This window comes from Spea bombifrons, chromosome 3 (genome assembly GCF_027358695.1).
Source record: "Spea bombifrons isolate aSpeBom1 chromosome 3, aSpeBom1.2.pri, whole genome shotgun sequence".
NCBI classification, from domain to species: domain Eukaryota; kingdom Metazoa; phylum Chordata; class Amphibia; order Anura; family Pelobatidae; genus Spea; species Spea bombifrons.
In genome coordinates, this window is record NC_071089.1 from 88,627,815 (window position 1) to 88,652,467 (window position 24,653).

The 24,653-nt window shown below is 34.6% G+C and overlaps 1 protein-coding gene across 1 annotated transcript in view; it reads right to left on the reverse strand.

The window, feature by feature from the left end:
• Window positions 1-1,682: 1,682 nt before the first annotated feature.
• The window catches only part of NLGN1 (neuroligin 1), a 123,363-nt gene continuing 100,392 nt past the window's right edge, over window positions 1,683-24,653 (reverse strand). The window contains exons 3-5 of the mRNA XM_053459634.1: window positions 11,349-11,561; window positions 5,588-6,377; window positions 1,683-2,790 (exon numbers count right to left, since the gene is read on the reverse strand). Coding sequence (XP_053315609.1) covers window positions 1,980-2,790; window positions 5,588-6,377; window positions 11,349-11,561 — 1,814 coding nt within the window. The 3' untranslated portion in view covers window positions 1,683-1,979. The remainder of the gene's footprint in view (window positions 2,791-5,587; window positions 6,378-11,348; window positions 11,562-24,653) is intronic.

Consider the following 24,653-nt stretch of genomic DNA (forward strand, 5'->3'; position numbering starts at 1 on the left):
GTCGTATTTTAACATTTCCATTTCCTAGTCAACCATTTTCTAAACGCAGATGACAATTGATCAACAATCATTGGTGAAAACATTGTTTTCTAATAAAGGGGGTACCATTGTTTATTTTTAAGAGAGGAAATGAAAATTACAAAACAGTAGTCAACACATCAGCTCTTTAATGAGCAAAATCATTTCTTTAAGCATTGGAATAAATTTGTTTCTCGAGATTATCTTTATTTCACTCAGTGACCAGTACTCTAGTCAAAAAGTACAAAGTAATTTCCATGAATATACAATTTATGTGTGTAATAAGCTTCCATTCTTGAAAAAGAGTAACTGAAAGGAAAGGTTTCTGTTACTGCAATTAGTTTGTCAGAGAAATGTATATGCATTATCTTACAAACTATCAAAATTACTAATCTTCTGAAAAATGTAAAAAAAAAGAAAAAGAAAAAAAAACACATAAATTGTTGTCTAATAGAAATATACAGATAAGAGAGAAAGTATTTCTTAGTGATGTGCTCATTAGTCCACCTCTATTTCTTTCCATATAAATGTACACCTGATACATATACAAACACCTTGAAAAGACTGTGATAAATACCCTTATTGATAATAAACAAAAGGGGAATGAATGTGTTTCTCCTTTTTGTTTTTTTCTTCCATGATTATATAACATTTGTATAAAATTACAGATGACAAATACTTGAGTTTATCAATTTTCAGCGGTTGGCACATTTCATAATTGTGTATCCTTTGTATCTACATATGCGTGTATCTTAATAGTAAATTGCTGTGAGGTAACATCAGTACAAAATAAATTTACATTGATAGAAAAAATCACATTATGTGAGTTAGCATTTTTTAAACAATTTGGGCATGCAACATGGGGAACAAAAAGTTTGAAAACCTAAATGGCATAATCGGGTTATGCAATTATTCTTTGGATATAACATAACTTACTGCTATCAGCACTTGCATCATAGTAATACAAATAATAATTACAATCCCATCACCATTTTCATTTCTAAAATAAAATATTTCAGCTTAAAAAAAAAATCTAATACAAATTTTAAACACAAAGTCCTTTGGGATTGTTTCAGAAAAACAATACATTTACTTAAATGTCTAGCTCAGTAAAATACTGCAAAAATGATTGTAATTTATTTTAACCCCTCTAGAATCACCTAAAATTTTGCCAATTGGTAATAAGATTTTATTAAAAAAAATTGGTTGAGAACAATTTTAATTGTGGCTTAAACAGCAACATAGCCACCAAGCATACAATCATGCACATCGTGCTAAAAATATCCAGATCCATTTTCTTTCACCCCACAATTTCTAGTGACAGCACTTATGTGATAATGTTATACCTGCCCGAGCATAAATCTTTTTGTTCTATTGGCAGTTTATACAATGGGGACCCATAAAGGCTTTAACAGCATTGGTTCTTTGTGTGTGTATATTTATATATATATATTTATGTATGTGTGTGTATATATATATATACATATATATATATATATATATATATATATATATATATATATATATATATATATATATATGTCAGTTCCAAATAAAATACTGGTGAAAATTATCAGACATTCCATGAGTGAGTCCCTTGTGCATATAAATACATTTTTTAAGTCTTTGTGTCTCTTTTTTGTGTAGATCATGCCTGATGCCAATTTTGTAACATAAATCTTAAAAAATTAACATTTGAATATGAATGAAAAAAACTATCATTTGCAACAATTGTTTCAATTGCCATATTTGTTTTTTTTTGTCCATTTCAATATTTACAATGATTTTTTTTCTAAAATTTCCAAAGTTTCTTTTTTTTATATATGTATATGCATTATACACATTGTACTCCTCCATATTTAAATAGCAACAGTCCCGCAAGTTGAAAAGCCAAGGAATTCCAATTAATGTCATCTACTGTAATACATCAAAAAATAAAGTCTGTGATTTATCTACTCTGGCTATACTCTAGTTGTAGAATGTGAATGCGGATGTGGGTGTGGATGAGGATGTGGAAGTGTGTTGTTCTGTCCCGCAGTAAAGGTATTGAAGGCGTGTATGGGTTGAATCCCTTGTATAGTGTTAGGAATCATTGTTATGGTATTAGGGGTCATTAGAGGAATGTCATCTGGAGATCTTCTCATTGCTAGGGTGTAGTCTGGAGGACAGGCATTTCTGAGGACAACCTCATGAGGATGGATAGATTCACATTCATGGTCCAAGTCAGTGTGCTTCATTTGCAGAGACATTATTTCTTCTTCCTGCGCATGAGCTATATCATTTGCAGTGTTGCGTTGGGGACTACATCTTCTGTGCACGTCATGCCTCCTCTTATCTTTTTTATAGTATAAAGCCGCAAAAGCCAAAATATTAAGAAAGAGCAAAGATGCCCCGACTGCTATCGTAACACTTAGCTCTGTTGAATAGTCTCTCTCTAAAGAAAATGGACTTGGTTGCTGTTTAAAATTATCTTCATTTATAGTTGGAAAAGCTGAAGTTACAGGAACAATGATTTTTCTTGTTGGCCTAGAAGTTATATCTGTGGATGGCCCTTTAGTTGTGGTAAGGTCATTGATAACATGAAGATGGGGTACAAGTTCTAACCACAGGTTCACTTTATTAGCCCTATAGTGCTCTTTAACCCTAGGTTTCAAGCCAATGTGTAAATACAGCTGGTCCTTTTGAGAATATCTAGTCCATGCAACCTCTTCAAATCGATTTGGTTTTGTGTGGATGAATTTTGTATCCTGGGGCACTGGTTGATTTGGATCCCTATGAAGAAAAATAATATCTTATCATTATTGAACGTCTTTGTGATACATTTATCGATCATATTATTTTATTATGCATTTATTGAAAATATTTCTGATACTCTATTAATCCAGTTATCATACTTTCTTCAAAACAGAAATATCATAAATGTCAGTATGATGAAAACAATATCGCACCCTAACTATTTGAGAACACGTTTGGATACAGTATATAAAAAATGCTAATTGTGAATATTTGTAATAATATGGATAATTGATTACATATTAATCTTAAAGAGGGTCTAGCAATAATGCAATACACAACATTTTATTTTTCTACAGCTTATCCTGATGAAGAAAGGACATGGGTGTGATAAATTCAGAAAATAGATTAATTAAGAAATTATATATGACAATGAAGAGGTTATTGAAAATGGTCACATGTTTTTTCATCAATAAGAATTGCTAATATATCCCTAAAGGCTAAGAGTAGAGTGAGACATGAAAGATGTCAAATTTCTGTTTCTGCATGTCCTCTGTATTATTTGCTCTAGGTCTCTACAGTATTCACTGCTGGCACAAACAAAGGCTACAATGTACAATACAACAGAGTTTCCTGCTTCATTTACAAGTGTCCATCTTTTCTGCTTGTGCCAAATATCTCCCATGAGAAACACCAGCCAACAGAACAATGTATGAGATTCTCAGCACGACAAGCTATAGAAAGTAGTTTTGCAAGAAAATATTTCATGTTACTCATTTTAAGTTAAGTTTAAATTTAAGTAATCAAATTTGCTAACCACCTCAAGTGTTGGTATGAAATTTATATACAAGCTGTGTTTCTAATACATGCGTGTAACATTGATTTCACAGCCTCTCACACACAATGCAGCGATTGGTGACAGATTGCAGTTCTGGAGCTCTTCCTTGACTTGGACTTTCCTGGCAGCCCCTTACCCATGCTGTCTGTTTTCTCTGTACATCCCCTACCACCACTTACTGATGGCATCTTAAGGTGGTAAGCAAATTTGATTCCGTAAATATTGTTCATTATTGTTGATTAAATATTATTATTTTCCAATCTTTATTTGTTTTGAAGCAATGTCAATTATTAAAGACATTTTACAATGCAATTACAATAGGCCTACACCATGTTTTCTATAACAAAGATGTTTAATATCCAACAGATTTTTTCTACCATGAAAATAATGTACAATGCAACTAGGTGTTGTTTTGCAAATTTCATTTTTTAACAGAATTCATACATTGATTTGCAATTACCATAGAGGTGCAACACAGATTTGTTCTAACATTCCTCCTCTCAAAAACAAGCCTCCTGTACTTGGCTAAATGCCTTAAAGTAGTTAATTGCTTCTATCACCACTGCCCTCTCTCCTCTTTTCTTTAAGCTATATGCAATAAGATCTCTTAGTCTTTTCTGATAATAATTATCCTTCAAACCAGTTAAGCAATATAAAATTGTTTTAGTTTTTTTTCTAAAATGTTCCCTTTATTATATTTTTTGTACCAAATGATGGCTTATATTCTATAAAAAAATTACATGTTTTGAAAAAAACAAATTGTCATTTATGGACATACCTGGGAACTCTCCGGGTGAAGCACCGCTTCTCGGGTTCTCCGGGTCAATACCCGAATCCTCCGAGTCGGGGTCTTTACCCGGCTGCTCGCCTGCTCATTTGGCCTTTAAATTGGGGTGTTTCCCGCTGACATCAGCGGGAACGCCCACCGATGTCAGTGGGGAGTCCTGGCCGTGTCCCGTAAGGGAATGCTCCAGGTAGCCGGAGTGAAGAAGTTCCCATGTATGTTTATGAAGTTAAACTGAATGGAAGACAAATTATGCTTGAAAACAAGACAGCAAAAGTGCTAAAAACACGGTACTCCTTAGTGTAAAAAAAAAAAAACATATGGAGTTGAGTCATTTCAATTACATCTCCCCTCTATCTCCCCCCCCCAAGCTATACACATGGAGATCACTTAGTCTTTCCTGAGAATTTTGAGAATTTGTTAATCATTTTAATTCTGAGATACCTACTAATCATATTAAGGACAGATTTTCATCTGCATAGTCTATAGATTTATTTCCACAAAAAAAGGGGGGGTTGCTTCAAGTATCAAGTATAGTAAAAGATTTACGTACCTGAAGTTTTTTTGATCAGTCAAGTTTGAGTGTCCATTATATATCTCGTAATCACATGCATGCTGACAATCTACATATATTAACCTTAAACATATACGTAATTTATAGTAATTAATGTATACATGCCATGCTGAATGACTAGCACAATACTGTATATAGGTGACTTAACTGCTTTAGAAAATGCTTTCTTGCCATGCGAGATTGACTGGTGCACCACAAAGTTATGACAAAGTAGATAAAAAGTACCAGATTTTACTCTTCACATTGCATCTCTAGATCATCAGCCCCTGCTAAATTGGCAGTTTTACTGGAAGCTGAAATATCCACTGGTAATATGTTTATTTGTATGACTAGGACATTGCAACATATGTTTTTAACCAACAAGCCTTGAATCTCTTGAACTGTAATAATTATGTAGAATAGCATTAATACATGCACGTTGGCCCCTTGTTCTATATATTGAAATAAATGAGGCCCTTCAATCTTAACCTAATATATGTCTATAATAGGAATAAAAAGGCTTAATACATTAACACAGGGTTATTAAATGCACAAAAACTTTGGGCTGGACTCAATTTTATTTCGGGGGGAATTTAATTATTGTTGCAATTTTTGACATTTTAAATGGTTGACCTGTTTTAAATTGAATACTACAACTTACCCTGTCTTAGCAAAGTTGGTCCAATATGTCATCACAACGGCACTTAGCATTACATCATTTTTGGAGAAGTTACAAGGAAATAGCTCAGTGGGACCAATCATAGGAATCCCAAAGACATAAGGAACTTCATCCCCATGGGACGCATCTGCCCATGCAGGCACTTGATCTGTTTGGCAATGATGATAAAAGGCATAAAAGTAAGTTGGAGAACCAAAGTTTGAGTGCAGATCTGCAGTTGCCACTGCTGGAGCAACCCACTGGTGGTCAGTGAACAAAGCCAACAAGGTTTTTCTTCTTGTTTCAGGATTATGACGATCTGCCCAATCAGTATACATAAATTTTATTGTTTCCCTCATGATATCTTTTCCTTCTGTGTATCCATACAAATTATCCACAAAGTTTGAAACAGCAAAGTCAAAGTCACTCGCAGATATGCCATCTTCATGGTCCACGATGCTCTCCACAAATTTAAGTCCTTCTCCTTGATTTACGCCTAACATAATATCATAGTTCAGGAACTCCCCTTGTTCCATCAATATCTGTGGATCATCAGGAATGACATCACCATCGATAACTGGACCAAAAGCAATGTGATACCGAGCCGGTTGTATATCTTGATCCACAAGTTCTTTGTAAGGCTTTTTCTGCAGACATTCTACCAGTTCTACCGTGTCTGACATGTTGCATCCTACCTTTGTAGCTAATATCCGGGCATATTTGGCAGGTTGAAAGCTAACTGCCCAACTGGAGAGGGCAGTTCCACTTTGTGCAATTGCTCTTTGAAAAAGACCTGTGAAAAAAAAACAAATAGTAAACCTCAAAGCTACCTTAATTTTGAATCCACACAAAATGAAAACACTGAATATGAATTAAAGTCTCCTGTTTGGGCAATGAATAATTAGCAGTATGGTTCTATAGCTATGTAAACATACAGAAAGTGTTCAGCTGTGTTTTATTATAGTACATAAATTAGCAGCAGGCTATATTGCTGTTAAATTAAATGAATTTATCACGTTGAAAGGATATTGGTCGGAACAAAAGGACAAACTGAGTTGTTACTAACAATAAAAGTATATATGACCTTATTTTTCAGTAAACATTACTGAAGAGCTTTTTTTGTGAATCAAGCTATTCCTTTTGGCAATGGACCATGTTTCATATAGAATGTTTTATTCCTGAATCTAAAACACATTCACAGATTTTGTATGGTTTAGTCATTTGCATGTTAACTGAGTCGGTAGCTAAATGGGGGGGTCTCTAGCACCTGCCTTTCAGGAATAACTTCCCAGTGTCCCATTGTGCCTCTTTTGTAGGAAGTGGTAATCATGTACGGGCTAGGGGATCCTCTGATCTCTCCTGACCAGCCCAGAAAGCTGTAAAACCAATATAAGTGTGCTGTTGCCATACAGATCTTTATTGCAGCACCCATGTTCCTTATGGCACTCCATTTTGCCCCCTGCCTCTTATCATACCACCAACATTTGGACACTGGAAATGTTGAGGGTATGTATACAATGTTGATGCTGACTGGATTATACTATTGGTTGTTATGGTGATAAAAGTATGTTTTAAGCTTTAGTATATATGATTTTAATTGTGTTAACCTTGTTTAAATATATATAAAAAATCACTTTAAGAATTTAATGTGTTAGCATTGCATGTAGATATGTAGAGTAGGCATTTTCCCTGCTGTCTAGGTTTTTTTTGAAATTTTTCATCTTTAGTACATACTTTTTCTGGAGCGACAAAAGTATTCAAACAGCACTTCAATCCTATTCATGTGAATCATTTACCAAGACAAACCTTCACTTGTGATTCAAGCAACCTAGATACACCATGCAATATCTAGGAATGTTATTAATCATTGTTATATGGAGTAAAAAAAATATTTCACCTGTACCAGGACAACAATTTTGCAGACAGCACAAACCAGAGATACATACCACACGCATTATGCAAATAGCTAGTTCTTCTGGAAGGTGATGAACGCTGTACAGTTTAAATATGGGGCAGATACAACAGGAGCTGAGTAACCTGCCCATGAGGTATCACTCCAGCCTTATGACACATTAATACAAACTTCCAGTCAAGAATGGTGGGCTTATGAGGGACCCACTCATATGTTATGATTTTGTCACTACTGCATATTCAAATATGCTTTTGAGTATTGTAGACAATTCAGAAGACAACATGAGCTGACAAGCTTGCTGACAGTTTAGGTCTGAACCTAACTGAAGAAATGAATACACATCTAACTACCTAACAATAGGAATGTAATTTAGATCCTTCAGCTAAACACAGTAACATGTAACATGCATCTATTTTATCCTAAATTCAGTGTTTGTATTTTTGTCAAATACACTGGAAATGGGATTTTTCTTACAAACAGTAAGTAAAGACACAAAGAAGAAATATTTCGGCATGGTAACAAACTAAAATGCATTAGATTGACGTGGTTTCCAGTGAATCTCGAGTGAACATCAGAAAACATACCCTTTGGAAATCATACTCACTGAGAATCTTTTGTTGATCAAGGGCTCGTCACATTAAGGGATCATGAGTATACCTGATACTATTTTTGGGGACAACTAACGACACAATAAAAATTATAGACAGCTACAAAAATAGACAAAGTCTGAGAGCATAGTAAATGGTCCAATGACAATACGTTATAACATGGTCTCACTCACACTAAGCGTTACATATTATTAGTGTAGCAACATAAATATTTGTAACCAACTATAAAGCAAAATTGGAGCCAGGGTATCCTGGGGTATTGAATATTATATTTTAGTAGTAGTTTTGCCAACTTATTGTGTTAGTGTGCATATCAAGCACAGGCTGACTAATTCTATGTGATACTCAGCCCCAAAGTCATCTGAAATAAAGAAATGTATCAAACAAAACAGGCATGTGCTGTTTAAATATGAGAAATACCATTTAAATGTGTATAATACCTGTTTCAAGTATGTTTTATTTTTGTCTGTTGTTACTTGATGCTATTTTGAAATTTTCTAAACAAGGTGCAATCCTGAAACAATTTGGAACAATCAGCAAAATCACTCCTTAGAAACCAATTGCATGGGCCTCCTGATTGCCTTAAGAATTGTGGCCTTGAATACACCAAGCAGAATAGGCACCAACAGTGAATGTTCACAAATAAGTCTATTTACCACATTCTGTCAAGCAGATGAGGCAGCTGCATGCGATCTCCCTAGCTTCTAGGGGGCTTCATAAACTTACATAATATATGTTTTCCTTTAAAGCCAGTCATTAAAACTGTGTTCATTAGTTACGAATATTCATATTTTTAATATGGATATACTTGTATAATTTAATAGTTTTATTAAAAATAAATGTACCATAAATATTTTTATTTAGGGCCTTTAATAATCACACCTTAAAAAATCTGGAAGAAACACATGTTTTTTTTAAACTTACTTTCCCCTTGTGCTGGAATCTGCGGGAAATCTCCATAAGATTAGATAAATCAGACACATGAGAAACAGATATTCCCTATTGTTTATAACAAACAAAATCACTATCTTTTGCAGTTGTCCTTCCTTCTAATGGGCTTTCCTTAATATATCTGCTTTGCTTATTGTACTCCAAAAGTAAATTTGAGGGGATGCCGGCAGTCAAATACCTTACCAATGTATGAAATATATAACTTTCTTCGACGCGTTACTTTTAATAACTGAACATGATGATTGCATTTTCTAGAGACCTTGGAGGTAACCATGACTTCCTTTTATTTTATCACTATGCCTCCCAAAAAAAAATGTCAAGCACCTGTGACAGAAGTGAGATTTGAGATAAATGTCTAATGTATAAGGCTTTGAGGTTTGAAGGTTAACGTATCAAGAGCAAACCAGATTTTCTAAAGGTTCATTATAAAAAAGATGGAAAAAAGGAGGAATTATGGAAGTCATGGTTTGAGATAAGTAACATCATTTCATCTAGGCTGTTTTTTTCTCGGCTTCTTCCAAATCTCCTGCAGCTGCCGTGCACACTTGAGCAGCTGCCCATATTCTGGCGCCACAGAAGCCAACATTTCACATTGACTGCAAGAGTAAAACTAAATACAAACTCATTTCCTGTGTCCTTTGCTTGCTGCCAAGAAACAGGCATACATGGCAGGAACGCAGACACACAGGTATAATGAATGAAGGCAAATAGAGGGGTGGAAAACTAGTCTCGGCAACCAAGTGCTAATATTGTTCGTGTAGAAACACAAAGACACATGCAAACACAATATTCTTCATATATTTGCTGTATCCATGCTGTTTTTTATCGTGACTAACTGGATCCTTAATTAATTCTAGGCACATGGATACATTTTGTTTTCTTTTGCTTGAGGTAGGAGAGAGGAAATAAATGGTGTGCGGGTACTCTAGGCTACTGGAGACTAAAGTGTGCAGGGAAATTACGGGATTTACTTCAATGCATTAAATATTTTAATAGCACCTGAAAGAATGAAAAGCTTAAAAATGCCTTGCGCGTTAAACTTGTTAATCAACAGGGTTAGCTTCTTATGGGCTGTAAACTAGCTATAATTGCCGAATAGGTAACTACATGGAATGGTGGATCAAATCCTTTACAGATCTTAGCAGTAGCTGCCTGGTTACAACCCTGACCTCAGCCTTTGGGGTGAAATAGAATGGAGATTGCGAGCCAGGCCTTCTCGTTCAACATCAGTGCCTGACCTCACAAATGATCTACTGGATGAATGGGCAAAAAATTCCACAGAAACCCTCCAAAATCTTGTGCAAAGCCCTTCCAGAAGAGTGGAAGTTGTTATAGCTGCAAAGGGGGCACCAACTACATATTAATGTCTATGTATTTAGAATGTGATATCATCCTTGTTGGTCCAATGGTCAGGTGTCCAAATACTTCTGCCCATTTAGTGAATATTGTATCACTCTTTGAAAAGACTATTAAAGACTAGTTGTTAAAATACATCTTTATGTTCCGGATCTCTTCATATGGACACACTAAGAATATTTCAGAGCCACAGAGACTTTTCATTGTTTGTCTGCATCAAAGTTGTAAAAAGATTCAGGAAACATTCATTGTTATTGACACCAAATTAAAAAGAATTATCAGTGAAATATTTTCCACACACCTTGTGATGTAGACAGCAATCTATAGAAAAGCAGTTTTATATTACATTGGCAGCCTGCGTTAAAACAGAAATGTTGCACACGGAATGGAACTTGTATCCATAACAATCAAATAGTCCTCCCCTACATTATAAATCTTTTAAAATATTATTTCAGTTCATTTGCACAATGGCTGATAACTAAGAGGACAAAGGGAGGAATAACTGAAGTTGGAATAAAATATATGTTTGAGCGTAAAGCTTTGACAATTCAGAATCATGCATGAACAATATTTAAAGCTCTTTCTTTCTTACAGAAAGTAATAAATTCAACTCATGAATTTTCAGTGACTATTTCTTATCTTTAAAACTCCTCTTTTAACCTAGATAATGTTTCCAACCATCAACCATTAAAATAAAATTGTATTTTGCTACAATATTTTTGGTAAGAAACTAAACTGGCTTTGAAGAGATGACAGAAAGCACTTGATTTCAACAATACACATGAGCACATTAATCCCCAAAATGTTATGAATGCAAATAGATGTTAAAATAAAATGTTTCACATAAATGTATGAATTAAGACAAAACGGCAAAGAGTAAAATATGGTGTTGGCATGCAGACATCAAAATTGACAAAATTTGCAACCTGCACAATACCTTTGGTTGAATTGCTCCAACGGTTACCTTCTGAATAATGGGATAAAGTTAAAAGATTGACACAAGATGCACCAGCACCAGATCCAAAAACCGTTATTCTTAAGGGGTCGCCACCAAAGAAACCAATATTTTCACTAGTCCAACGTAAGGCTTGAATAAGGTCAAGGAGGCCATAGTTTCCCTTTGCAGCTTGATCGCCGGTGCTCAGAAAACCTAAAAGATAATACAAGGAAAATTAAACTAAATCAACATTATGTAAATTATCTGTTTTATTTTTATAAAATAGTTAAACACTTTAAGGCTCTATAAAACATGACTAAATACATTTCCTCAGTGTGTCATTGAACTTGTTTTCTTATCAGGGTGTATCACACCCGATCATGCACAGTCAACCTAAGGTTGTCCCTACTATCAATCTCATTTAACACACACAACTAAAGTAGTAAAGAAATGTAATTCAATAATAATTTTTGAGTATGAAGAAACGCAGAGTTACCCAGTCTATGAAAAGATGGGCATACATATCAATACAAAAATAATATCAGAAGAAATGTCATCGCAGAAAGCAGTAATGAGATTAAAAAGAGCAAGTAAAAATTATGACAGAGGTCCTTAGGAAAAAGGTTTATAACATGTCTTTGTAGAATTCTCTTAACAATATTGGACGGTGTGAAATCACAACACCACTATAATTATAAAGCTCCCAGAAGATATATAGAATGATCATTGGCAGTAATTATGATTTAGTGCTTGATGGCATCAGGGTACTTAGGGGAAAAGAGACCTTAAAAGGCCTCATTCAACATTTGGAACAAACCGGATCTGACTGTTCGTTCATGTTGACCCACTGAGAGAAAGAATTAAAATGTTATGGCAGCCAAATCTGCTTAATGCCTTCTGCCACCCAAACCGCGCATTTAGCACTATGGGTTATATTCATAAAAGAGGCCTAATGTTCAAATCCTCATAATCACTGTGCATTATAAATGACCATCCACTTATATACCTCCCATCATTCCAGACACACAAAGCCGGACATTCCCCCTACCCTAGCATCCACCCCCTCTTCCCACAGTTTCTGAATTTTCAATGAATCTCCATCCTGTCCTGCTAATACAGCCTGCCTATGTATACCAGTCCCTGTGGCTCAGAAGAGTGCAGCCCAAACATTGGTACTGTGTAATGTAAATCAGATCACTTGTGAGGTACGACAGTGAGATATCTTTCACAAAATTTTACTATGCATATATACTTTGAGGACAAGGGTAGTCTTCTACCAAATCATGACATAATTATTGTTCTAAATGTTATTTTCATTTTTGTATTATTGTTGTTTCTCCCTCTGATCTTCTCTGTACTGATCGCACTGTGTCCGATCAGCCAGTAGGTAGTTTATCAGAGATCCCAACAGGGTATGGATAGACCCACCTGGCTTTCTCCTTAGACCTTCCTGCAGCTATCAGCAGTGACACGCGCAGGAGGGGAATGCCAAATTCCAAGAGTGGGTATTCAAACAGTGAATGTGTACCAGCACTCACACTGAGCGCCATTACACCGGAACTGTCAGCCTGCAAAGATATCTACCTGCTGCTCCAAAAAGGTCTGGATGTATTAACACATTCAAGGTGTTATCTTTACACTTGTTTGTAGACAAATTAGTACATCCATAGGGATGTTACTGGGTTAATAATACATTGTGGAGTTTGCAAACCAAAATTAATATTAAACAAATATAATGTGTAAAAATACATTAATTCAGTTTGTACAAGATAAAATGTGTTCAAAGTCAGCTTTAGAAAATGTGTTTTGAACATAAAAATAATTATGGAACATGCTATGTAATATAAACACCGCAACATATAATTAAAAAAAAAATGCAATTAAATATCACACCAGTGATAAATTGTTAGGCAAGTTTATTTTTGCCCAGGTATGCATAGAATACTAAGGACATATTACTACACAGGGCATGTTCTTCAATCTATGGCAATCCAATAAAAGTAAAAGTCTCAAGGAAAGGAGATTGAATTCAAATTTTCCTGTGGCACTTTATGGCCCGTGACTAATAACGGCCTATTAATGCATGTTGTCACTTGTCCAATACATGTTGCCGCATATTAAATGATAGAATCACACTTGTGGCAATAATGAGAGGTGCCATAGGCACTTGCCACGAATGGCAGATGGCTAGTTTGTGCCCAAATACCTCCAATTGGAAGTGTATTAGTTAAAGGACAATATACTTACCTTTCGTGTATTTATCTAAAGCACATACTGCATATTTGGGCATTGGGGTGAGAAAGTATACACTCACGTGGTTGTACAGTATATATCAATGTCTGAAGATGATGGTGCTGAAGGCTTTAGTTTTAAGTGACTACTATCACAAAGGTGAAAAGGCCCCATGTTCTATGATTAATATAGAAAAATTAATGCAAACTTATAGTGTGATACTTGTATAAAGGTATCATTTTTAACCATAATGATTTTATTTATTTGATAAACAGGGTTAGCAGCTGCTAGTAATTTTATCTGAGCTCTGATCTTTCAAGCATAACAAAGATCAACAATTAATCACTGTCCTTGTGGAAAAAAAAAGCAAAAAGAACTCATTAGGCATACTTGTCATTTTATGGTCGTAAAGACAGATCATCGTAAAGACAAACCATTCCGTATTAATTCTCACTCACAAGCAGGTTGTGTCCTGCGGTCAGAAATAAAGCAATCAGCACAGCGTTCACTATGAGTAACTGACAGTAAATCTGGCAACCCAATATCTAATAGAATGTATGTTACAGCATTCGCTCTTACCGTTAGACATTTATGTTTGCCTTTAATAAAATTAAACATATCACATTAACAACATTTAACAACATATATATATATATATATATATATATATATATATATATATATATATATAAACAAAAAAATATATAGTATGTAACACACTCAGTTGACTGGAGACAGTTATAATGTATAATGTATAATGTATATATTTATTTGAAAGTGCTTTATATATATATATATATATATATATATATATATATATATATAATTGTCATGAGTATAGGTCTGTGAAACCTGTGAGTTAGTTGTGTGAGTGTCAGAGCCAGTGGCGTAACTACAGGGGTATATTATGTTTGTATGTACGTGAGCATCAATATGTATGTATAAGTGTATGTGAGCATAAATGTCTATGTATAAATGTATGTGAGCATGAATCTATGTAAAAGCATGTGTGAGCATGAATCTGTACGTATCTGTATATGAAAGCATTTGTATGTACGGGCATGAATATTTAATTGGTGCGTGTTAGCATAGATGTGTAAGTGTAATGAGATGGAGTGCGTGTTAGTATTAGTGCTTATGTGTAAATGTGTGTGTTAACGTGTAAGTGTTGTGTTTGTGTGTGAGCATTAATGTGTATATAAAAGTGGAGTAAGATGGAGTGTGTATGTTAGAATAAGTGTGTGCATGTGTGTTAGTAAGTATTTGTAAGTGGATGTGTAAGTATGTGTATGTGTGTAAGCATGTTTAAATTTCTATAAGTGTTTTTACATATGTGTGCCAGATTGTCTGTTGCAATGGACAATGATTACGTAGACAAGCTGTTTGAAGGCAATAATGGCACAGGCCAGCTGTTTGGGGCAACTATGGTACAGACAGGCTGTTTGTCTTAAAAGTGTTACGTACATTTGCATTATAGGCATGCTATGAACTGGATTATTTTTTAGAGCAATAAGTATTCCTATTTCCTAGATTCAAACCAGCCCTATGGACAAAATTAATCTCTGATTAAAGTGAGATCATTTGCTTATTAATGTTTAAATAGTAAAACAAAAAAAGTGTTTTTTCTATCTCTCAAGAATCCCGTAACAGTCTAATAATAAAATTCTCTTGACATTCACAGTGTACTAATCTTTTAATACAAGTGATTAATGGTATCGACAGCTACAGGGGCAAATTGCATTGTATTCTAATTCATAGTGGATTATCTATTTAACTTCCAAATGGATGAGCTGTACATTGACAATGCAGATGCTAAATGCCTATTTATTATATCAAGTTGTTGTAAGGCTTATGAGCAAAACACCTCCTTTCCTCCATATATGATGGGGGAAAAAACAACTCAGAAGACAAAAAGCTGCCAGATGATTTCAAAGAAAGTCATTTAAATTAGCATAGTTACCATGTTTTGAAATATGACCTTTTGGCAGGTCATAACAGAGCAGACATTACATTTGTATGGGGCCCAACCTCCGCAGGGACCATGGTGCCCTTAACCTTGAATACCACTGTATTGCTTTTAACCCCTTAATGACAAAGCCCATACATGTACGGGCTCAAAATGCATTGTTTTCAATGGGTTTAGGGACCGCCCATTGTCCTTAAGGGGTTAAGTTAGGGACCGGTAACATGGGGTCCATGGGATGACCTAAAGGTTAGGGACCTGTAACATGGGGTCCATGGGATGACCTAAAGGTTAGGGACCTGTAACATGGGGTCCATGGGATGACCTAAAGGTTAGGGACCTGTAACATGGGGTCCATGGGATGACCTAAAACTCTTTAATATTGGTGGGCTCTTTTTTAGCATGGAACACTTGAGGGATTAACAGCGCCAACTGGGATTGGGTAGGCTGTGTCCTGGGCCCCGTATTTGTCCTGCAAGGGGCACTGGGCAGCCTTTGGACAAGTTAGCACAGCACTGAAATGTGCACAGAACACACATTGATTTTTTTTTAAGCGTGGGCAGGGGAGAGAGTTGACGTGTCATGAATGCTTGTGCAGACGTACAGAAATAAATAAAGCTACCTTACTGAGGTGTAAATGTGCTGGGCATTTGTAGATTATGAAGATGATCTTTGGTTCTGTGCAAATTTTGTGGTAAGAAGATGGTGACTTACACTGTCTGGATGAGTTCTCTCTTGCACTCTCCTCTCTTCTGTTCCTTTAGCTGTTTTTTCCTCCACTTTTGCTACTATTTCCTCTCTTTTTTCTTCTCTTCCCTCCTTCCTCTCTTCTCTCCCCTCTCCCTTTTCTCTTCTCTCATTTTCCCCTTTCTCTATTCTTTCTGTTGTGTCGATTTTCATGCTTTCTTTTCTCAGTCCTATGATTTGTCTTTTTTCTCTCCTCTTGTTTCTATCTGATTATTCTTTTCATTCCTTGTAACATTGTCTATCTTGTCTCTTCCATCTTATAGAGTGACCATGAATCAGCTCAGAAAAAGGTGGCAACCGTAAGTGGGTTTGTAAAATAATATGTGAATTTTTGTACAAATATATGCATATTTTGCCACTTAAGTGGGTGTTGCTAGACAGCAGTTCTTTACCAAGGTTCTTTGGCATAATGGTATCTATCTAAAGGCACACTCCAACCATCATATGCACTTTAATGCATATAAAAGCTAAGAGGTCTCCATTTTTGTGGACATGCATGTGCAGAAACGTTCTACCATTACAGTTGGGGAATACTGTTACATTCATTGCCACTAAACATTGTTAACTCCTTCAAAAAAGGATCTGCTTGCAAAACGGAGACATATGGGAGGTATGTGTGAATGTGATTTATTCATGTTTCCAGGCTGTGCAGCAGAATTTCAAAAACAGAATATTAAATCAGTGCCAGAATATATGGTCTGATTTTGAAATCTAAGTGCTAAAAATAATTAATCCTAATTTCTTATATAGAGTTTCTGCTGTGTCCATGGTTAAATCAAAAGAGGTCACTTTGTTCAGTATAAAATACTACACTCCATTAGTTAAAAAATCGCAGACGCTATATTAGAAGGCATAGTTTTACAGACAGTTTACCATGTAATTAGTAGACTTTAAAAATAATTTCACAAGCAATTGAAGACTGTTCACAGGCAAGCAAATTATTACTTTCAGCAGAGATTCGCAGTAGCTGTCTGTGTTGGTTTACCTCTAGTAAGATAAAATAGATCAATCGCTCCACTATTCCAGATGACGAGAAAATCCTCATTACAGAAGGTTGTGCAAAATGTGGACTATGCATTTTCTGCTCAACATTATATTAAACACCTACAGTCCTCACTAATTTCATAGCAACCATTTAAACAAATAGAGGTTGTTAAGCAACAGTGTTCATTCACAGGAAAAAGGGAAAAAAAAAAACTTCAATTCCACACAAGTTAATTGAGGCTAGAATCATTTCAGCTACATCTATGGCAATTTCACATTGGTGCACTTCAATTAAGGAATAATAAGACTGCAAAGTAATTTATACTCATAGATTAGATGTCGCCTGTGAAAAATTACTGATTAACTCCAACTAGTCCCCAGGAGTATTGTCAAGCTACTTAATGGTGGTCTCGGATCTATCCCTAACCATAATATTCATTTAAAAACATGAGCATTACTAGTACTCTCCAAGCTCATATCTTAAATTTTAAATGTCGCTTACGCACCATTTTATGTCCATGATCCCCCAAAAAGACCTTATTACATTGTCGTCTAATATAATATATATATAATATATAATAAATTACATTTAGAACACAAAGGTGGCTGTTAAAACTATATATCAGTCCGAATCCAGTTATTCTGATTATATTGATGCCACAAATATTTAGTGCACACATGCTGAAACTCTCAATTGTTTTGCTTTGTTTTTGTTACCTTATTAATTGGCTCAGAATTTATGGGGGTAATGGATTTTTCTTAGTTCCTCATGTTGCATTGAGGCAGAATGTCAGGATATAATGTCATATCCTAGTGCCCAGCTACAGTGTGCTGCAAGGAGGCCATGAGCTGTCATTAAGGTCTATACTGCAATCGATTGTACAGCTTGGTGGGACGAATGGGCCAGCTTGGCAGGAAAGTTAGAGAGTGTCCAAAAATCATAACCATCCCACAGAAAATGGGATGGTTATGAGGTATGCAACTAGGACTCATGCGACTTGAAGTCCAGTTGCAGGTAGAACCTTATGAGCCATGAAGCTACACGACAAAATAATTGTACATCATCGAAGTCATTCCATTATCAGCCCACAAGAATTTATTTTATGTTGATATCAGTATGACCAGTTTATTTCCTTGCTGATGAACACCAGCTGCAAACAAACATTAGTTTATGCAATGAGCCATCTCAATCCATAGGCATAATATAAGATAGCATCAGATGGCAAGCCCCCAAGACATAATCGACAAGAATGATCGTAGGATCCGACAAACCATGCAAAGGAAAAGGGTGCCGATGTTATTTTCTATGATTTGATGAATAAATGTTGTGTCCTATGCAGTGTTTTGTTTGTAGAAAAATCATAATAATGATAATAATTGAAATTGATTATCCAATATTTATTTCAAACATTAAAAAATGCTCTATACAGCAATGTAAATCGGCATTGACAAAAATCATTATTTCATGTTGTTCCAATAGGCTTCCTACAGACCTGGAGGCTACCATTGTAGGCAGTCAAGTTATAATTTGGGTGACTTTTTCTTGGCTCAAACATTACATTGAGCTGATTCTTTATGGCAGTGCTAATGACGTTCTGTTCATCTTACAAAGTATGTTACTCCATAGGCCTTCATTAGTCCGTGTCACTTTGTGGGAGATTAAGACTGAGCTATTCTATTGTTCACCACAAGGCAGTATGATAAGTAGTCAAGGTGTTTGTCTAGTAGATTAGGCTAACAATAACAGGGCTAGAACACATACAAATGGTCAACATGTGGCTGTTTGAAAGCATCAAATGTCCAAATATAATTTAAGAAAATGTTGTAAAAACATTATTATTATATTATGTAAAAATTAGTTTTCAAAAAGAAAATAATATATTCTAAAACTCATTTGAACGTGTGTAAATTGGTAGGGGTAATATATAAACTTATACTAGTCACAGCTTGTGAAAGTCAAAATGTCATTAATGCACTAAATACATATACACTAATTGTGTTTACAAAATCAATGGGTTAATTAATTGTCTTGGCCCCTACAAATCATTAAGTATGTAGCATTTACCTCATGCATCCTGTAACAATACCCCTAAAAACATTACAACCCTGCAGTTTTGTTCACAGAAAAAGCACACGGAAATGATAAATTGATTTAGGGAAAACATTTTTTCTTCATGATATGATAAAAGATACATTAATAGATCATTTAATGCGTCTGTTTCACACAATGCTGCTCTGCTATTGATTTATTAAGGGATGCTGTCCTTTAGAACGCAAAAGATACAGATACAGATACTTAAATAACCCCATATTTTAGCTACCGGAACCTCAATATCAAATGGATTTATCATAAAATAATAGTTAAAGTAGCATTAAGTCAAGCATATTACATCACGTTCTAACATCAAAATGGATAACATAATTTAAAAAATATGTATTTTAATTATTTATATATATTTCTCCCAAATGCGTTTTACTTTTTTTTTACTGTAATTAGTGAAAACTATGTAATTTTGTTTAAGAAAGACTATATTGTCAAATTCGGTTTTTCAGAAATGCTGAAATAAAAGCAAATTCTTGTAGTGAATGTTTGGACCCTATTGTATATATCATAATGACATTGCCACACTATAAAATATAGTTTTCCTGCTTTTATATAGACGCACCAGGCAAAAATAAAGGCTAATGGATGATGACTTTTAAATTGGATAATTATTTTTGAGTTTTCCAAACTATTTTACCTATAATAAAACAAATCGTCTGTTGTAAAATTGTAAGTTTTACAAAGTCTTACCATTGGGACCATCTCTGCAATCACAAGGAATACATTGCATCCTAATAGGAGGCTGAGGTTACAGTTCCACAACAGCTGAATAACTCCCTTCTTGAGAATTTTATGGCTGAGAGGTCCTTTAAATTTGTGTGCTTTCACCCTTAAATGCTATGATTAAGAGCTCTGTGTAGTTTAAAGTGCCATCAATCTTGTGTTACTGTGGCTTTCAGTATGCTGTGGGTCTTTTGTGATGTTTTTGGACATTTATGTCTCCTGCTACCATGTTTTCTGTCTTCATCTGATTGTTTCTTTATGACGTTATATGGCTAAGAAGCTGACAGCTGACACTGCCAAGAATGGGGTAAGCCTACCTAGTTACGTTACCTAACAGTGTTTCACGTGGATATCGTCTGGCACAGAAAGGGTTATATGTGATTTTTTTTATGACAAAACCTCATGTACATGCATGGAAAGCATTCCAATTGATCGTAACGGGAACACTTTTAAGCCAGTGATTCAAGCCACTAATTGTCAAGAATCATGGATCTGTATCTTCAACCTAAGGCAAGTGATATTATTATACAATGCATATTAAAGTAATTTAATGTTCTTCTTTGATTAGTCTGTCCCTTTAAATGAACACCAAATATTAGCTTCAATAGTTCATGGTAAAGGCAGGCACATGTGCAAAGTCACACTGGAATGTTAAGAATATTTATAAACATATATATATTCTATGTAATAATTTGATCATCTCAGAAATTAACTTTCAGTCTTCTTGTTCATTTTGAATTGTTATATGAATAAATTAGATAAAACAAATTTGTTTTTACATTTGTTTTCCTGCCTATAGCTTTTTTTTATTATGTTCTACAGCAAACTATTTTTCTGAATCCTTAATACTTGTGTATCATAAGCCCAAGAGTATATTTTTACAGTGCATCCCAAAAGACGTGTTGGACAAATTTCAATGCGTATATATTTAAAAAAATAGTGTTTTATATGAAAATGAAGTTTTGCACATAATACCATTCTACAATTAGTGTTATTGAAAAGTATGCATTTTTATTTTATTTAAATAACTTATAGCTTGTGATTCTTGTTTGTCAATTGTCTTTCACGATATTTATGAAACACATGGTAGCTGAGATTGGTGGTAACCTGAGGCAGAACCAATCAACTTAACAACAATATATATATACAGTCGTCTGAAAAAAATAGTACACCCTCTTTGAATTCTATGGTTTTAACCCCTTAAGGACCAGGCTGTTTTTTATATTTTGTACCCTTCGTGGCCAAGGCTGTTTTAGCAGTAATTTTCTCCTCTACTATTTAGTGTACCCACACAAGTTATATATTTTTTTCAGGGCAAGAATGGCTTTCTTTATATACCATTTTGATCATATCATTTGATTTTTCTATAAAAAATAATAATAAATGATGAAAAATTTAAGAAAAATCATTTTTTTCTCACTTCGTAAATCTTTTACTCATCTACAACAGCTAATGAAAAAAACCTGCTAAATAGATTCTATTTGTCCTGAGTTTAGAAATATCAAAAGTTTTTTTGGTTTTTTTTCCATTTATGGCAATAAGTACAAGTAGCATTTTCCTATTTCAAAACATTTTTTTTTAAATCTGGCCATTCTGCCCCATGTGCTATTTGGGACATATATTTTTGAACTAGACACCCTGATGTATTTCATATTCTGGTATTTTAACCCGTTCCATGCACTAATTCTACTACCACCCTTTGTCAAACTTTGTGGTAGTCCCAATATGTGTTCAGCAGCATTTCCCAAGTACAGTGATACAGTGAGTACTTTCTTTTTTCACATGACTTTATGTATATATTGCTTAATTTTATTCAGTAAACAAATACTTTCGGGACCACATTGATATATAATACAATATTTGGAGTTCAAATGCTGCCCTGGGGCCTTTGAGACAAAGAGTTCTCAGGTATGCTAATGGTATTTCAAAAATGTTATAATTATATCATGTAAATTATCCATATGTGCTAAAGAGAAACAGATCAGATGTTTCAACATTTCCATACTATTTTCTTGTTCATGGACTGAAAAGTAAAATCATTGGAATTAATATGTGATTTCTTACATCAGCACATAGCAGTGACACCTACGTGTGTTTTGCTGCTAAGATACTGCTTAAATCAATGTGAAATTCTATTTTATTCTTAATAAGGACCATGTGCAAGACTTTTACACATCTAAAATGTAAAATACCTATCTAACCTCAACTTTATTTTCATAAAGATATGTCTTAACATTATTTGATGTTAGGCTAAGCTCTCTAAAGAAACCCCTTTTATATTTGTAGATTTCAATGGTTGTTATCTAAAGCTTAAAAATCTAAATATAATTCTCAGGGGATATCTAATTCAACCATCAAGAAAAGCAGGATTTACTTCATGTAAGAAGACCTATTCTCAAATAATAAATAAATGGATTAATGGATGCAGAGGTGATACTGTAAAACATGTTCATGAAGTAACATTAACACTAACAGTGTACGGATCATGTCCCACAATAGAGCTTTCAAAAAAGCTTTTAGTACTTCCAAAGTGTGATAAGTCAGATGTATATGTGTGTGTATTTTAAGTATCAGGAATGAAGGGTCTACTAGTAAACTATCATACAGCTCATTTCCCTCTATCCTTGGGACATAAAATAAAATATTGTGCGTGTCGCTTGAGGCATCCACTCAATTACACAAAGCTGGAAAATGTAACATAAATACACGTAAAAGCTAATATAATTCATAGCACAGAGCATATTAATGTACCTGTTACAACGAGAGTTGCTTGTGGGCATTTTGAAATTTACATACACGCACATATAGGATTGACTGATAATACAAATGTATCTTAATACATAGTTACAATAAATAGATAAATATCATTTTGCAGGAACATGATTTATACAGATGATTTTTTTTTCTGTCTGTGTGCAATTATTTGTCTTTTGTTTTTCCCATATCAGAATTCAAGGCACTTTTTCAATTTAGAAATAATAAGTAATAATACTGGTGCTAGCTAATGATTTAAGAGTGAGCTTTTAAAGGATACCAAACATATAGTTTGTATTTCTTAAACCAGGTTAATTAAACAATTTAACCATTTAAAGTAAGCTTTTGACAACTTTTACCTTTTCTACTTTACAAGTGATAACAACTGTGGTTTAGGGGACAAAAAACAAACAACAAGCATTTTTTTTACTACTTGTGCACAGAAAGCTAAATAGATTCAGACAAACTTCAGTGGTCTTTTTTGATTTGGAAACTAAAGTGAGGGTGCGTTTTCAAAGGGGTGGTCCCTGACACTTCTGTATGTACCTTTTATTTACAGCAGCACCTCCTCAGGGTTAAGGAAGAGATCCCAACTCGACTTTGCACTGCATGACCAACACCACCAATTGATACGCACAACCAGCAGCATGCTATGTGACTGAATTTCTCCCAAAATTGGAACATTTTGACGAATCGACAACTAAGAGTAAGGAAGGTGATAAGGAAGCAGCAATAGCAGTGGGTCAATGGGTAGACACTGGCAGATCTACACATCCAGCCTCACGTTATAGGACACTGAATTTCCTCCAAAATCAGAAAAATAGTCTTAGGCAGTCCTACTGACATAGCAGGGATTCCCGCCAATGTCAGTGGGCCTTCCTGCTGACATTGCGTGAAACATCGCAATTTAAAGTTGAAATAGACGGGGAGTGTGGTTCTGTTACACCAGTTAGAGAATGGTATGGGATCACATCCTGGTGCACTCACAGACTGGCAACCCAGACTAGAACCTTATGAAAACAGAATGTCTGCCTCACGTAAAGCTGTTATAGTTATACTATTGGCTTTCATCTATTCAAGCCCTTTTCGGCTACAACACTGAAAGATGAAATTAAATGTGTTTAGATGATACAGCAATGCTATGTACAGGAGGATTACAATTTGGAATAAAATACAATATAAAACATGGTCTCCAGTGATTGTATTTTTGTACAGAGAAATTTGAACACACCAGAATTTATCTTTTCAATATTTTCCAGATGAATGTTTGCTGAGATATGCTGGAGGAGATCCATGCTTTCTAAGCAAGATCACTGGAGTTCCTTATTCTGTGCACAGCATCAGCAAAGATTAAATAAAACTATTTATGCACATTTAAACTAAGTGAATCCAATACACTTTACAGGCTTTTTAGTTCTGGTTTGCATTTCGCATCCTATTTCAAAAGCCTGTTTTATGTATGTCAGGTATTTTAACTGAATAGGAGAACTCAGGAGATCCTTACTGAAAAGGCATGCATATTATAAATATAAATGCAAAACTACAGATGTTTTCATCAGGCAGATTAATTTCACAGGCTGGCTCTACAGATTGCAGGAGCAAATAAGCTTTGCTTTTTTGTAAATGTATGTTTGAGTTCTGTAGGACACCTCTATAATGCACTGAAAGATACAAAAAAAAATGGAAAAATACCCGCTTTTCATTTATAACAAAATAATTTGCTATTTAAGAAAAATACCTGCCATTTTTTTACCATTTATTAGGAAATATTATAGTAAATTATGTTTAACTCCTTCGT